The following is a 15,340-nucleotide window of genomic DNA, read 5'->3' as shown; positions in this document are numbered from 1 at the left end:
GCCCAAGGCAGATGTATGATGGGTGAGAATAATGAATGAAAGAGTAAACATCTGAGTGAACCGACCTAAGGAAAGGACCTGCCCTCTCGACCTTTCTGAGCCCCACTTCGCCCCAGGGACCTTGCCCAGCGGCCCCTCCCACACATGCGCACTAGGCCCTCCGCTGCCCCCTCGCCCACACCCCCCCGGTCAGAGCATGCGCGGGTTGCTTGGCGCCAATTGCTGGACCGCCGCAGCTGGCGCCAAGCTCGCGGGTCCCCCTGCAGCGCGCGTTCGCTCCCTCCTCGGCTCCAGGATGATTGGCCAGAAGACCCTCTACTCCTTCTTCTCCCCGAACCCCGCCAGGAAGCGACGTGCCTGCAGCTCCGGGCCGGCCGAGCAGTGGAACGGCGTGGCGGCGGTAGCTGAGAGCGGGGATGCGGCGGTAAGGCGCGGCGGGGACCGCGCGTGGGGCCGGGGGTCAGGGGGAAGGGAGGGTGAGGAGGGCGAAGAGGGCGAGGAGGGCGGTGGACCCCGCGCGACCTAGGGGTTGCAGGAACATGGGGCTGACTGGGTAAACTGGGGCCTCCACGTGTTCAAAACAGCCGCCTTGGCGCCCCATCGGCGGCCATGCTGAGGGGTCAGCCAATGGAGGCGAACCTCGGGGCCCACGGCGCCAATCAGAGGCGAGGGGGCCGGCCCACCCGCCAATCAGAGGAGGGAGGGGGTGGGTCCTGGGGGGGAGGGTTTTTGCCGCGAAAAGACCACGTGGGGACGCTAGTGGCGGGACCCGCGGGGCGGGGCCCTGGGTGCTGGGCCCCTTCTCCGCGAACTAGCGAGGCGCTGCGGGCGTTGCTCACAGACCTTTTTCCTGCCCTGTTTTGGTACCAAACTAGAAATTTGGGGCAGCGGCCTGTTGATCCCGGACTGGGATCAGCCCTGGGTTTCCAGAGTCCGGTTTGTACGGACCTGCCGAGCGGGGCTGAAACCCCAAGAATGGGTGTCCTCTACCCTGGGCTTTTGGGTTGGGGACGGAAGCTGCGGGCTCCCGGGAGAGGCCTGCTGCGGCTCGTGACCCGTTTCTGCGGGGACCACTTGCAGGCCAGCCCCGCCAAGAAGATCCGGGCAGGGCAGGAGGACCCCGACACGCCGCCCTCGTCGCCACTGAGCCCCGAGCAGTTGGTCCGCATCCAGAGGAACAAGGCCGCCGCGCTGCTCAGACTCGCAGCGCGCAATGTGCCTGTAGGTTTTGGTGAGAGTTGGAAGAAGCACCTCAGCGGGGAGTTCGGGAAACCATATTTTATTAAGGTAAAGTTGGAGACTGCGGGCACTTGTAAATATAGCAGGCCAAGCCCACGTTTATAGGATATTGCTTTCGTGAGCTCCTACTTTCCCTCCTTCAACATACAGCCATGATGTTTTGAATCTGCCCGGTTTAAGATTCTTAAAAGACTATGAGGTGACATCATAGCTTCTTTTAACCCTTAACCCGTTTGTTTAGCCTGCTCCCTAGGAAAGAGTGGCCTGGTAAAGCCACAAACCCGACTGAATGAAACCTGCCCTTTAAAAAAAAGAGGGCGGGGTTGGCACCCGCAGGAAATCAAGGCTGCCAGGCCAATCAACTTTGACCCAGCCCAAAGAAAGGGGAAGGGAATTAATATATCGGGAGGGGAACTGTTTTGATTTTTACGCAGAATTTGGATATAAAACTTGGCAAAGAGCTAGCTAAAAGCTCTTCCAGTAGCTTGCATTAGAAGCTTTCTTATTGAATTCTTATGCTTTCCAGTGAGAATCTGATTGTAAATCTAGTTTATCTTTCCATCAGCTTATGGGATTTGTTGCAGAAGAAAGAAAACATTACACTGTTTACCCACCCCCGGAGCAAGTCTTCACATGGACCAAAATGTGTGACATAAGAGATGTAAGTACAAATTGTGGATGAATTTTACTAAAAGGGGAGGGAGTAGGACTCAAATGGTATTTTTTAATTAGGGACACGAGTTAAGCCACTGCCCATAATTCAGTAATAAATAAAATACTGAAATTGTGAGGTTTGGCGGGTTGTATTTTAGCCTATATGTACCCTGTTTAACTTTTACTGTGTGCCGTTCATATAGCAAAAAAAGAAAAGTATGTACGTAAACCGTGGGTCTGTATGCTCTCACTTGTATTTTATTTTAACCTAAACCGACCCCATGCCCGTGAGAGGTAAAGTGTGGTGGTGAGGAAACTGAGGCACGAAGCAGTTAAGTCTTTTTCAAGTGGTTGTCGGCAGTCCCACCTTGACTTGCAGCTCACTGTTATTTCTGTCTGACCACACCATCCTTTACAGCTGATGCTTTCAAACTCGTGATTTCTGGCCTGAACACATCTCCTGTTAACACATTCCTTTGCTTTGGTTCAATGTACGCAATGGCTGCTCGCTGTCAGAAGCTTGTTTGTGGCTTCCCAGGGTGTAAACTATGAAAGCTGAGGGTGAATACGGCCACCTCCTGCTTCCCAGCCTCACCTCCACCTTCCATTCTCCTCCTTTGGAGCTGGACAGGGCGGTGACCCTCTCCTCACTTCTGTCTTTTGAAAACCAACTAGATGCATCTCTGGCACCTCCCGGAAGGAGGCCTGTCCCCCACTATATTTGTGATGTGGGTTTCCTTTGTGATGTGGGTTTTTAGTATCTGCTTGCATTGGAGGTGTTCCATTTTTTTGTTCTCCTTTTGCCTTACTGATTTTGTAAGCTGAGGGTAGGAATCCCATGATTTAATAAGTACCTGTTAAATCAAAGAGAAGTGAAACTGTTGAAGAAGCCATCGTGATAAGGCTGACACTCCTAATACTTAGCAGACTTCACAACTTTCATTTTAGAGCAAGCACTTCGGACGTACCTCCTTGTTTATAAAGTTTTAAAAAAAAACAAGTCCTATTAAATTCAGTACTAGTTTGCCCCTTGTTTGAAGTATGTCCTGTTTTGAGTACCACTGAGCAATATTGTAAAGAAAGACTAAGAAAAGTGCATTGAGACTTCTGAGGGTCAGATGGCCCAGTGGGGCTTCTTTGCCGATGAGCACGTGGAGGGTCGGGGATGTTACCTGGCTCCTCTGAGGTCCTTATCCAGGACCAGAACTGGAAAGCTTCCCTGCTCAGACAGGTTGCTTCATGTTGGGGAATATGCCAGGGGCAGTGTGAGTAGCAACCGGAGGAACGGAGAGGCCCATGAAAGCTGCCTGATTGTGGGAACGTCTGAAGCTGTATTTTGAAAGATAAAGTATGTTGGCTACGGAAGGAGAGTCTTAAGAAGGAACATGGCAGAAGTGTGGCAATGAAGAGACGTGGGTGGGCGGGCACCCGATCAAAAGGCCTAGTAGTATTTTTACACCACTGACGGTGACAGGGACCTCATTCTCCTCTGGTTCCATCCCTTAAGAGGACACAGGCAGACCTTGTTTTATTGCGCTTCGCAGATCCTGCGATTTTTACAAATCAAAGGTTTGTGGCAACCTTTCATTGTCAAATGATGGTTAGCATTTTTTAGCAATAAAGTACTTTCTAATTAAGATACGTACTTTTTTTTGACATGCAGTTGCACACTTAATAGCCTACCATATCGTATATGCACTAGGAAACCAAAAAATTGACGTCACTTGTTTTATTGCGATGTTTGCTTAATGAGACAGTCTGGAGCTAAACCCACAGTATCTCTGCAGTGTACCTGTCCAGGGGAACAGGCTCCTTCATATGCTGCTGGTGGGACTGGAGTTTCTTCAACTCGTGGAAAGCAATTTGGCATATGTCGATGAAAGTTTTAAATACACTTATACTGTGAGCAACAACTCCACTCTTCTGAATCTATTCCATAGAAATGAAAGCAGCAGTAGGTAAAGATACATGTAGTAGGATGTCTACTGCGTTATTTTTTTAAGGGAAAAAACTGGGAAACCAGCTGACAGCCCATCAACAACTGAGCTCTGTTGACTGAAAGGAGGCCTACAGTGTATGATGTGAGAAACACAAAAATGTAGGGTGATGAGTACAGTGACCCTAATTATATATCAATAGGTGATTATAAATGGTTGAATCAGGATGGGGTGGGGATAACCGGGAGATCTTGATATGTTTCTGGATGGTCGTACTTGTGACAAGGGCGTGTTTCCTTTTGTAATTTGAAAAATGAAGGGGATGAAAGCAAAGTTGACCCCCAGCTTGTTTCAAACACGTGGGTCAGAGAAGGGAGGGGGCACTGCAGCAGGTGACTGAGGGAAGGATCACTGGGTAATGCAAAGTGCTGGTGCCAAGTCACCTGCTCCCTTCTGGGGGCTCTTAGTTGGGCCGGGAGGGGGGCCTGCCCTTGTCCTCATAGTGCTCCTTTGTATAAGCTATCAGCCAGCCAGGTGCCCGTTCAGGCTGCCTGTACTTTAGTGTTTGATCCTTGCCATCTGGTGTTCACAGGTGAAGGTTGTCATCCTGGGACAGGATCCATATCACGGACCCAATCAAGCTCATGGGCTCTGCTTTAGTGTTCAAAGGCCCGTGCCACCCCCGCCCAGGTACGCAGGCTTTACAGGTGGCTCAGCTCCAATCGTGATCACTTTCAAATTACAGGTGCACCTGTTTGTGGGACCGTCACTAGCCTTTAGAGCAGGATTTCTCGGTTTCTGCACTACTGACACGTGGGGCTGGGTCTTTGTGGTCGGGGGGCTGCCGTGTGCGTGGTAGAATGTTTAGCAGCACCCCTGGCCTCGGGATGCCAGCAGCACGCGCCCCCCCGCCCCCCCATTTGTGACAATGAAAAATGTCTTCAGACGTTTCCAGCAGTCCCTGTGGGGCCATATCACCCCTGGTTAAGAACCCCTGCTTTGGAGGACTTTACCTATCATTTACAAATATAATGAACATTAAAGGTATAAACTAAATCCATCACTTGGGAGTGGGGTGGTAACTCCTGGGCTAATTTGCTTAGGTTTTCCAAAGTTCTCTTCCTTGAACCCAAGCACTGACCGAAGTAAAGGTGTTTGGCAGGTGTGCCTGTCTAAAGGAAGGGCAGTGTTTCCCATGAATCAGTGCAGTGCGTCCTGTTGTCCGACCCGAGGGCTGGCTTTGCAGACTAACTCGCGCGTGTGCTGGAGGGTCCTGAACTTTCTGAATTGTGCTTAAGATTCTGTTTTTTTGTTTTTTTGTTTTTTTTCTTCTGGCTTGCTTTCAGTTTGGAAAACATTTATAAAGAACTGTCTACAGACATAGATGGTTTTGTTCATCCTGGTCATGGAGATTTATCCGGATGGGCCAGGCAAGGTAAACCAGCCACTGCTAGATGTGTTTTGGATGGATTTCAACTGTCTTTTCTGTCTGGCTTGCTTATATTTTTAAAAGATACCCATGAAGAGCCAGAGAGCTCTAATAAAATGGCTAAGTTTATGTAAGTCGAAGAATGTATCTCACCACCCGCCTGATATCCAGGGAGAGGAGATGGGCTGGAGGTTGAATCCATTGTGAGTGGCCAGTGATTTAATCAACCGTGCTTATGTAATGAAGCCTCCATAAAACCCCCAAAGGATGACATTTGGAGAGCTTCTGGGTTGGTGCACACATGGAGATTGGAGAGAGAGGCAAGCTGAGAGAGGGCATGGAAGCCACGGGCCCTTTCCCTCTATCTTGCCCTTTGCACCTCTTCATCTGCCTTGACTGCATCCTTTAATATCCTTTGTAATAAACCACTAATCTAGTGAAAAAAAAAATGTATCTCGCTTTTATCCTGCAGCCAGTGCTTTTCATGTTTTAATCATAGTATGAAAGGGAAAAGTTGGTTCCTCGTCATTCATATTTTACATTGAGCCACTCAACTTCGACCATTCAGAAGGTGGCCTCAAGTTTTCTCATTTCGACACACGGGTTATGTTGTGTGTGTTTAATACCTATCTGTGGGACTTCTTTCTCCTTTTTTAACAAACTATAATCAGGATAAGGAAAGAATATCTACTCTTTTCTTGCAGTGAGATTTTTGTTTCAGTGAAACGTCTTGGCCTCCTTGTGTTACTTTCCAGGGTTATTTCATATCAGTTAGGGTTTGTTTTTTTGTTTTTTGTTTTTTGGTTTTTTTTGCGGTACGCGGGCCTCTCACTGTTGTGGCCTCTCCCGTTGCGGAGCACAGGCTCCGGAAGCGCAGGCTCAGCGGCCATGGCTCACGGGCCCAGCCGCTCTGCGGCACGTGGGATCCTCCTGGACCGGGGCACGAACCCATGTCCCCTGCATCGGCAGGCGGACTCTCAACCACTGCGCTGCCAGGGAAGCCCAGGGTATAGTTTTTTAAACAATTCTTTCTGATGATGGATATAATGCACGGTCACTGTTGCAAACTCAGAAGTTCCGTCTTGAAAGTGCAGAGGTGAAAATGAATCTCTCACAGAGGCACCGGCTGGTCGTGTCCTAAAGCTTTCTCTACCACCTGATTTCAGGTGGCTGCACCAGCTTCCATCTCGGGGTGGTTTCATCATGCGTTGAGCCCGTTATTGGGTGTTTAGGCCAACTCGCTTCAGCCTCCCCTTTTTTTTCTTTTAATTTTATTGAAGTATAGTTGATGTACAATGTTAATTTCTGCTGTACAGCAAAGTGATTCCGTTATACATATACACATTCTTTTTCATTATGGTTTATCACAGGATATTGAAGAGTTCCCTGTGCTATACATCCTATATATAATAGTCTGCATCTGTTAACCCTAAACTTCCAGTCCATCCCTCCCTCATCCCCCCGACGCCCCGTGACAAGCACAAGTCCGTTCTCTATTATCTGTGAGTCTGTTTCTGTTTCGTAGACATGTTCATTTGTGTCGAACTTTAGATTCCACATTTCAGCCTCCCTTGAACCTGCTTCTTCGCTGTGTGCTCGCAGGTGTTCTCCTGCTCAACGCCGTCCTCACCGTCCGGGCGCATCAGGCCAATTCTCATAAAGAGAGAGGTTGGGAGCAGTTCACCGATGCTGTTGTGTCCTGGCTCAATCAGAACTCGAACGGCCTTGTCTTCCTGCTCTGGGGCTCTTATGCTCAGAAGAAAGGCAGTGCCATTGATAGGGTATGTTTTGGGGGTTTTTTTTGGTTTTTTTTTGTTTTTTTAAACAGGTTAGAGAATTCTAGGAATCCCTTTATGTGGTCCTAGAAAATCCATGTCATAAAATGAAGCTTATTTTTCCTTAAAACTGTAATAATTAGGATTAGGTTTCCCATTGAAAATTGAACAGAATTCAGGGACTTCCCTGGTGGTCCAGGGGTTAAGACTCTGTACTCCCAACGCAGGGGCACAGGTTCCATCCCTGGTCAGGGAACTAAGATCCTGCAAGCCACACAGCGCAGCCCCAAAAAAAAAGAAAAGAAAGAAAATTGAACAGAACTCAGACGAAATGATTAGTTGTCTATGAGGAGAGCAGCTGGCCAACTTCTGCTTAGATGCAGTTGGTAACACTGGCATAGACTTGCTGCATACACAGAAAGATACACACGTCCCCAGGCTCCATTCATGTAACAAACGATGCAGTAAATGATGAGCGAGGTAAGTCTGTTGCTTTCAACAAGTTTGAGGGTGTATGGAAAACATGAAGAGTTCCACTTAATCGCAAATTTAACCTCCCCCCATGAAAACACCATCAGCGATGATTATTAAACCTGGGCCCTGGTTGCTGGTCCCCGACACCTACCCAGCTTTTCAGTCTCTGCCCGCCCCCCCCCCCCCCCGCATCCTCCCCCGCCCCACCTGCGTATACTTGGTTGCTGAGATTAAAAACCGGAAGTCATCCTTGAATGCCCTCCCTCATCCCCTTAAACCCAGTCCTAAAACCATGCTAATCCCGCCTCCCCTCTGTGCTGAGCACTGGCATTTCTCCCTGGGATGCCTGTGGCCAGACTGGAGGTGATGCTGGTATGAAGGAGACTCTGGCAAGGGGAGGAGGGAGTGTGGGGCCGGGAGGGAGGGAGACGGCGAGGAGGAGTGTTTAGCTTGGGCTACCGGGAGGCACTGAATTGGGCGGTGAGGGTGGGGGGAGAAATCATAGCATAAACACGTCATAGGTGAGGTAAATGGATGAACCGAGGCAACATGGCAGTAGTTTATGGTGTATCAGAGGTGTGCAGACAGGTGTCAGGAGCAAGTCCAGCACTTTTCACACAGCACCTCTCTTGACCTTGACAAAGGCTGTTGGGGGTGGGAGGGATACGCTGACCCCGCTTTGTACTGGGGCTCAGGGAGGCGAGGTCACTTGCCCGCTTGCGGTGAATGGAGCTTCGGACTCTGATCCGAGCAGCCAGCTCACCTGGGCGGGCCCGTGGGGAGGCCTGCCCAGCCCACGGCCGAGGGTGGCAGGGTTCCAAGCCAGCCATCAGCTCTAGAGACTTGACTCACATGTCAGTTATCTCCTCCATTTTCTCTTAAGTGGAGTTCTACCTTTATTTCGTAATTTAGGCCTTTTTTCCTTTTTTAAGGTAGTAGATTCACATGGTTAGAAAATAAAGGTTATTAAGGTGTCCCCTCCTGGTCTCCATCCGTTCAGATTCTTCTTGGCCTGGGGTAAGCACTGGGTTTGACTGTCTGACGCCTCCTTCCAGTGTCTTTATACACGTGGATGCAAACAGCAAGGGAGCGTGTAGGTCAGGTGGAGGAGCTGCTTTCTCTATAAAGGTTCTGTGTGAATGAACAGGGTGTTTTCAGGTGTTTTTCTTTTCGGGAAGGGAATAGTAGGAATAAAACCTGCCATGAACGAACTAACTGCTCAGATCTGACTATCTCGGTAATGAAGTGTGTATGGGAGTGATTTCCAGTCTGTGTCTTAGGGAGGTTTGTGGTCAGAAGCGCCCTTACTCAGTCTATCTGTAATCTTAATAACGGTTCAGTTTGAAAGTAAACAGTTGTTAAAGTAGCTTGACCATTAAAAACCAGACTTCCCTGGCGGTCCGGCGGTTGGGACTCTGCGCTTCCATTGCAGAGGGCCTGGGTTCGATCCCTGGTTGGGGAACTAGGATCCTGCATGCTGCATGGCGTGGCCAAAAAAAAAACACAACTAGTAGATTGACCATTATAAAAACCAAGTTGCACATGTCTAACCTGGGGTGTCTCCTGAGCACTAGATCTATATATTCAGCTGCTTCCTTACTAGGGACCTGGAAGCACATCAAATGCAACATTTTCCAGTTCTCCTTTCCTCGTCCATCCCTCACTAAACTTGGGCCTCCGGATGCCCAAGGATACTCCTTCCCCCTCTCCACCCTTTGTATCGTTCCCCACCTCCTGCAACCAGTCATACACAGACTTTCTTCTCTCAGTGCCCCTCCCACCTGCCCAGCTTAGCCTCAGGTCAGCCCCGTCTCATCTTGCCCAGAGCAGAGCATTCAGACGCCTTCTTGGAAGGCCTTGACCTGGGCTCATGAGCTGGGGTCTGGGCATGGCCCTGGCCTGCCTCTCACCCTCTGTGAACTCTAGGCCCCCTGAACCACCTGGACTTCTCCCACCACCACCACCACTCCCCTGCCTGCCTTTTTTTTTTTTTTCTTTTCTTTTCGCGAACTTCTCACTGCTGTTGCCTCTCCCGCCGCGGAGCACAGGCTCCGGACGCGGACGAGCAGGCCCAGCGGCCATGGCTCATGGGCCCAGCCACTCTGGCATGTGGGATCCTCCCGGACCGGGGCACGAACCCGCGTCCCCTGCATCGGCAGGCGGACTCTCAACCACTGTGCCACCGGGGAAGCCCCCCTGCCTGCCTTTTAATGTCCTGCTTCCTCTGTCCAGCATGTAGAGGTCTTTTCCTTCCCTGGAGGCTGGCTGACTGGTCCTTTATAATGCACACAGCTCACGTGTTCAGGGGCCTGCCCCATATGCTGTACCCTGTGCTGAGCACGCGGCCTGCATCCCTTCCTGAGATGCTCTGCACGCACGACCCATCTTCTATTCTTCACGGGATCTTCCTGAGCTGGTGCTGCTGTTAACTTCCAGTCCACAGGTGAAAAGTGACCTGTGGCCCAGGGAGGGTCAGCGACTTCCCCGGGGCTGCGCCACTGCTGAGTGGCAGGGCCAGGACCTGAAGGAACCCAGGTTCCATGCCCTGACCCACACTGGGCTGCCCGGCTTCACTGATGGCCCCTCGTCAGCCCAGCTCCTTGGAGGCAGGGGTATCTTGAAAGACAATTATTTGTTGGGTGATTTTTTTTTTTTTAATTTTTATTTATTTTTGGCTGCGTTGGGTCTTCATTGCTGTGCGCGGGTTTTCTCTAGTTGTGGCTTGTGGGCTCTAGAGCGCAGTCTCAGTAGTTGTGGTGCTCAGGCTTAGCTGCTCCATGGCATGTGGGATCTTCCCGGACCAGGGCTCGAACCCGTGTCCCCTGCATTGGCAGGCAGATTTTTAACCACTGCACCACCAGGGAAGCCCTGTTGGGTGATTTTTATTTAAATACAGGAAAGAATAAAGAAAACAAAAATGGTCCAGAATTTTCCTGCTAAGTTAACTATAGTTGACATTTAAAAATATTTTAAGTATTCTATTTTGGTGGTGAGATAATGCAAACAGCATAGAAAGGTACAATCTTTCACTTAAAGGAACTACTATAAATAGTGTCTTGGGTTTTATCCCCCTACCAAAGAATTTTTTTTTAATTTAATGCATTTATCACTTTTTCTTGCTTTTTTTTCCCACTTGACATATTTTAGAGGTCTCCCTGTGTCAGCATATGTAGCTCGATCTTGTTCTTCTAGTAGCTAAGTGGTGTTGCGTTGCCAGAACCTTAGAAAAATATTTGTAATCTGTTTCATAACACTGGATTTATAGTAGGTTTTACCTGATAGGAGCCGTGCACCTCCTCATACTTGCATCTTTATGGAGATGTGTGCATCATGGCATCCTTTACCAAATACGGTCTCAGCAGTGGGACTCCTGGGTCATAGGACAAGGGCACCTACGAGTCCTATAGAGAGTGCCCAGTGGAGGGCAGAGACGACGGGTGCTCTGCATCCTTAGAGCCTAGCCCAGGTAGTGGCTCTACCAACCAATGGAGGATGAACGCATGGACCTGTGTGGAATCTGCAAGTAAACCAACACCGTGAGGAAAGCGGGCGAATTTAGAGCGGTCACAGGGGAGCAGCAGAGCTGACAGAAAGCGCCACAGCCAGAGTGATTATTTTTTAAAGTCCTGAGAGTGTCCCCACAGTCTCACTCCCCGTCTCCTCCTCTTTCAGAAGCGGCACCACGTGCTGCAGACCGCGCATCCCTCGCCGTTTTCAGTGTACAGGGGGTTCTTCGGATGCAGGCATTTCTCTAAAACCAACGAGCTGCTGCAGAAGTCCGGCAAAGAGCCCATCAACTGGAAGGATCTGTGACCTTGACCCTTGAGGGTCAGGGGTCTTTGAGTGGTTTTCTAGAAGCTGTGATTGAAGTATCATTCATTTACGAAGTCAAAGTCAAAAAATTTCCCTCCTAATTCTTCAGCACCCTGCATAAGGGCACACATTTTCCGCGGAGCAGCTTTACCCGGCCAGAAACAAAAATCACCCTGGGACCTCTGGCCTGGAATATGCTGTCTGTGGGTCAAGGTTCTGGAAGGGAGATGAGGTCAAATACTCTGGACTCTGTTCCCCTTTGTTATTACTTTCATGGTCAAAGCAGGGAGATAAGCACCTTTTTGGTACAGCCAGCTGCTCCTTGTTTTTACCTGGCAGGTTAGACTTTACGTTTTGTGGTGTTGGGTGTTTTTATTTGGAAAGGGCCCCTTTCTTTACCCAGCCTGGCATTCCAGTCTTGGTCAGGTACACTGGCCTGTGATCTTTCTCGGAGCCCTCAGGAAGCCTGAGGACGTTTTGCAAGTTCCCAGAAATTGGGGATCGAGTTCCTGACTGCTGGCGAAAATTGCTAAGGAACCATCCTTGGTGTGAACTTCTGGAGGATGGGGAAGGTGAACTGGGTCTAGTCTATGCAATTAGTTATGTAATTCTTTGGGTGTTTCTAGTTGAAAAGGAAGGAGGAGAAAGGTTTTTGTTGTTTTTTTTTAAGAGGAAAGAAATGCTTTTTTCTTAGCTGCGTCCCGCATGGGGTTTGAGCCAGCATACACTGCCAATGTTGTTGTTTTGTGTGTGGAGGGTAGGGGTGCGGTTAGACTGAAATCACTTTGGGATTTTTTTTCGGCAACACTGGTAAATTTTGCTGGTAAGTTAAGATACTTAACACAGATGTGTATATGTATATATATATTTTTTAATCCTTTTTTTAAGAGGCAGTCTTTACTAGGTGTGCACCTCCAATCCCAGATGCCGTTAGAGCGCTGTTTTGCTGTTAGCTGGGTTAAAGGGTTAACCCTGCGAGAGTTTGGTAATAAAAGATTGTTGAAGTTTCGCTCGGTGCTTGCTCCTTCCGGGCCCTGGGCGGACGCCTCTTTAGACTGCTCTTGGCTTGGGGCGGCCCGCGGTCGCCATGACAACCATTGTGGGCCGGAAGGGCCGCCTCCGTGCCGCCCTTCTTCCTCCCCGCCCCTCCGCTCCGATGGAGCCGCCCACCCCTGCGCCAGGCCTCTGTAATCCCTGGACCGGGTTCCTGGGAGGGGTGCAAGCTGGAGTCGGCGAGGCGGGTGCGCTCTGAGCTCGGCCACAGCCGAGCCTGGCGCAGCACCCCAGGCGCTGTGGAGGAGGCATGGGGTCTGAACGGGGTCGGGGTCTGCTGGGTCCCTAAAGGAGCCACTTCGGACTGGAAAAAGCATTTCTCGACGCAACTCGGCATGCTCTCCATGGCTGCGTGTCCTGCCAAGCCCTGCGACAGTGCGAGGGCAGCTTCCCCCCACCCTCCCTCAGCTAGCTTTCCAGGCTTTTCTCTGTGCTTGAGGTGTGAGGCCAAAGCACTGGGAAGACCCCCTGATGGTGGCCCACTGACCCGGCAGCACTTGGCCCCAGTAGCTGGGGTGGAACATCCAGAGAAAAGGTCGGCGTCCCCTGCTGTCTGATGAAGGGAGCAAAAAGAATAGAGAAGTTTTGGGAACGCGGGTGCTCGTGTTTAAGTGGGTGAGAAGGACCGCGTCCAGTGAGAACATCCAGTCTAACACGTTTCTTAGGAGGGCAGGGATTTGGAAACTTGCTTGAGAAGATTGCTTCCCCTCTGGGCCTGAGTTTTCTCATGTCTGAAAAGAAAGGTTTATGATTCCACATTGTGCAAAATCAGCACGAAGATGCATTTGTAGTTTTCCCTCTGGTAACTTTGGGGTCCTCCCCTAAGCGTTCCAACGGATTCCCTTTATCCAAATAAGTCAAAGAATAATGTTTATCAGTGAGGTTTTAACACAGATCTCCTAATGCAGTGCAGTGAGTAGGGAGGAAGCAGAAAGCTCTGAGGTACCACAAATAATTAAAAAGCAAACTAATTTTTTAAGAAATTATATTGAACCTTGGAAGCGTAGTGACACTTTAAACAGAACACAGCAGCATCTTAAATGGTCTGTGACCACCCCCACCCCCGAAAAAGAAATACAAATTCGATCACTGATTTTTTAGAAACAAGGTTAATTTTGATGAACTTTTAGCTGTGTAGTTGTAACTTTTTTTCACGTGTTTTCAGATTTGCTATGATTATAGCACTGGGTCACTGGGTATGCAAAGATGTGTAAAAGGTGTTAAAAAGTTCAGCTGAGTAAATGAAGATCTAATTGGCGTCGTTAAAAGATTCATGAGTCCAAGCAGCATCTCATCTAGCAGAGACATACTCTGAGGGGTTGTACAAAATGGAAGGCATTTGTAGAAAGGAGGGTGGTGGGACAAGGAAATCATTGAAAAAAATGAAAGTTCATTGGAGGAAAGTCAGTTCAAGTGACAGTGGCTTCTCATTGGGGTTTGTGATTGACACTTTGGGGTAATTGACCAGAGTCAGTTACCAGAGGGCATAAGAGCTCCCTCTCCGGGCCCTCCCAACTCCAGTTTTAGTTGAGGTTTCACCTTTTATTAGTTTTCAGTTACCGCCTTTTGATCAAGATATTTCTCCAAAAGCATCGCTGATCCAGAGACAGGCTTTCCAAATTCAGCCTACGCTCCTTGGTGCCAGGAAAGACCTTTTCTGGGTGTCATGTCCCACACTGGAGGGAAAGTGCACCGACCAGAAACTGCCTGAGGCCACATCTGAGTAACAAGAGACAGTAGTAGGGAGAACTCGAAGGCATTTCTTATCCCAAGTCTGTATTTTGTCAAGGTTGTAAGCATTGGAAATCATCTCAAAGCGCTGAGCTAGCATCACCTCATTAAGCACATCATTTTCACTAAGGTCCAACAGACAGGAGGTAGAAAACTTAACAAGTATGCAGAGCAGAATTTAAAACAAAACCGTCTTTACACAGAACCATAAAGATGGTTCTAAACGAAAACCACATACAAAGATGTAGCCAGAAGGTGTGCATAAGGCTCTTGCATAAGTGACAGTACCCGTGGACCCGTTCATTGTTACAGAGGCATTAGCATCGTTCAACCAAGGCTCATATACTGTATATTATATATTGAAAGGCTGTCTAAATACATGGGTATATCAGTAAGCTTACAAATCGCCTGATTACATGGGCTGCCCCACAGAGTATCTTATATAGATACTCGAGACACCTCATTTTCCCATCCCAGGGTTGGGTTAGATTGAAGCAAAGAACAAGGTTAGGTGGGCTTAGTACCCTCACTTTATAAAATGGGCCCTTGGAACAATTTAAACACACAGTGGCACTTGGGATTTCATTGAAATTACTTCTAGGGTGGAGCCAGGCCAAGTGGCAGTTGAATGAAGCCCAGCTGCAGGTGTTCAAGGATCTCAGGGCTCCAGGAGCAAGAATAGTTTTTCCAGGATTATGGCAGATCAGAATCGTTGGTAGTCTGTTTTTGCAGTTTTGTAGATGTCTCCCCACCAATAGTGATTCATAATTTGAGTCATCTTAAATGTACTGTGGTGGATGAAGGAATGTAAACACAAAAAACAAAAAAAGGGATTTGCCAGGGTTCCAGGAAGAACCAGGCAGCCCTCTTGGGTTTCCAAGATCCCTGGCCATTCATTTAGTTTACAGCCATTGTTCACCCACCTTAATTTCTCTGATTCAGGAGCAGACCGTTGCTCTTTTACAAGGACATCAGGATGGCAGAAGTCTGGCAGTGAGGGATGATTTTTTGCAGAAGCAGAACGGATTGCATCCACATGTGTTACAATCTTTATAGATTCTGTTGCTGTTGCCTTTGCACGAGAGTCATCCAGGACATTTCCCTGATACTCAGGTTCAGTCCTTTTAGTGTGAGTCTTAATTTTGATGACAGCAATTTCAGAAAGTAAGAGAACAGCAGTAAGTACTTGTTGCCCATTTTCTATTGGGGTCCCAGAGGATGTCATACAACATTTT

The 15,340-nt window shown here is 48.9% G+C and overlaps 1 protein-coding gene across 2 annotated transcripts; it reads left to right on the top strand.

Annotated features, from left to right (window-relative positions):
- Positions 1 to 201: 201 nt before the first annotated feature.
- On the top strand, positions 202 to 12,330 carry UNG (uracil DNA glycosylase). 2 transcript variants are annotated; one of them, XM_059040321.2, is made up of 7 exons: positions 202 to 424; positions 1,081 to 1,287; positions 1,805 to 1,900; positions 4,423 to 4,520; positions 5,177 to 5,265; positions 6,862 to 7,040; positions 11,181 to 12,330. In XM_059040321.2, exons 1-7 carry the CDS (start codon positions 296 to 298, stop codon positions 11,319 to 11,321), a joined length of 939 nt encoding a protein of 312 aa, XP_058896304.1. In that variant the 5' UTR covers positions 202 to 295; the 3' UTR covers positions 11,322 to 12,330. The 2 variants fall into 2 exon arrangements, with proteins under 2 accessions (XP_058896304.1, XP_066870785.1); XM_067014684.1 differs by lacking the exon at positions 202 to 424 and having other exon boundaries at positions 802 to 1,221.
- The last annotated feature ends 3,010 nt before the right edge of the window (positions 12,331 to 15,340 follow it).

This window comes from Kogia breviceps, chromosome 15, assembly GCF_026419965.1.
Source record: "Kogia breviceps isolate mKogBre1 chromosome 15, mKogBre1 haplotype 1, whole genome shotgun sequence".
Lineage (NCBI taxonomy): Eukaryota > Metazoa > Chordata > Mammalia > Artiodactyla > Physeteridae > Kogia > Kogia breviceps.
This window is presented reverse-complemented; position numbering and strand designations above follow the sequence as displayed.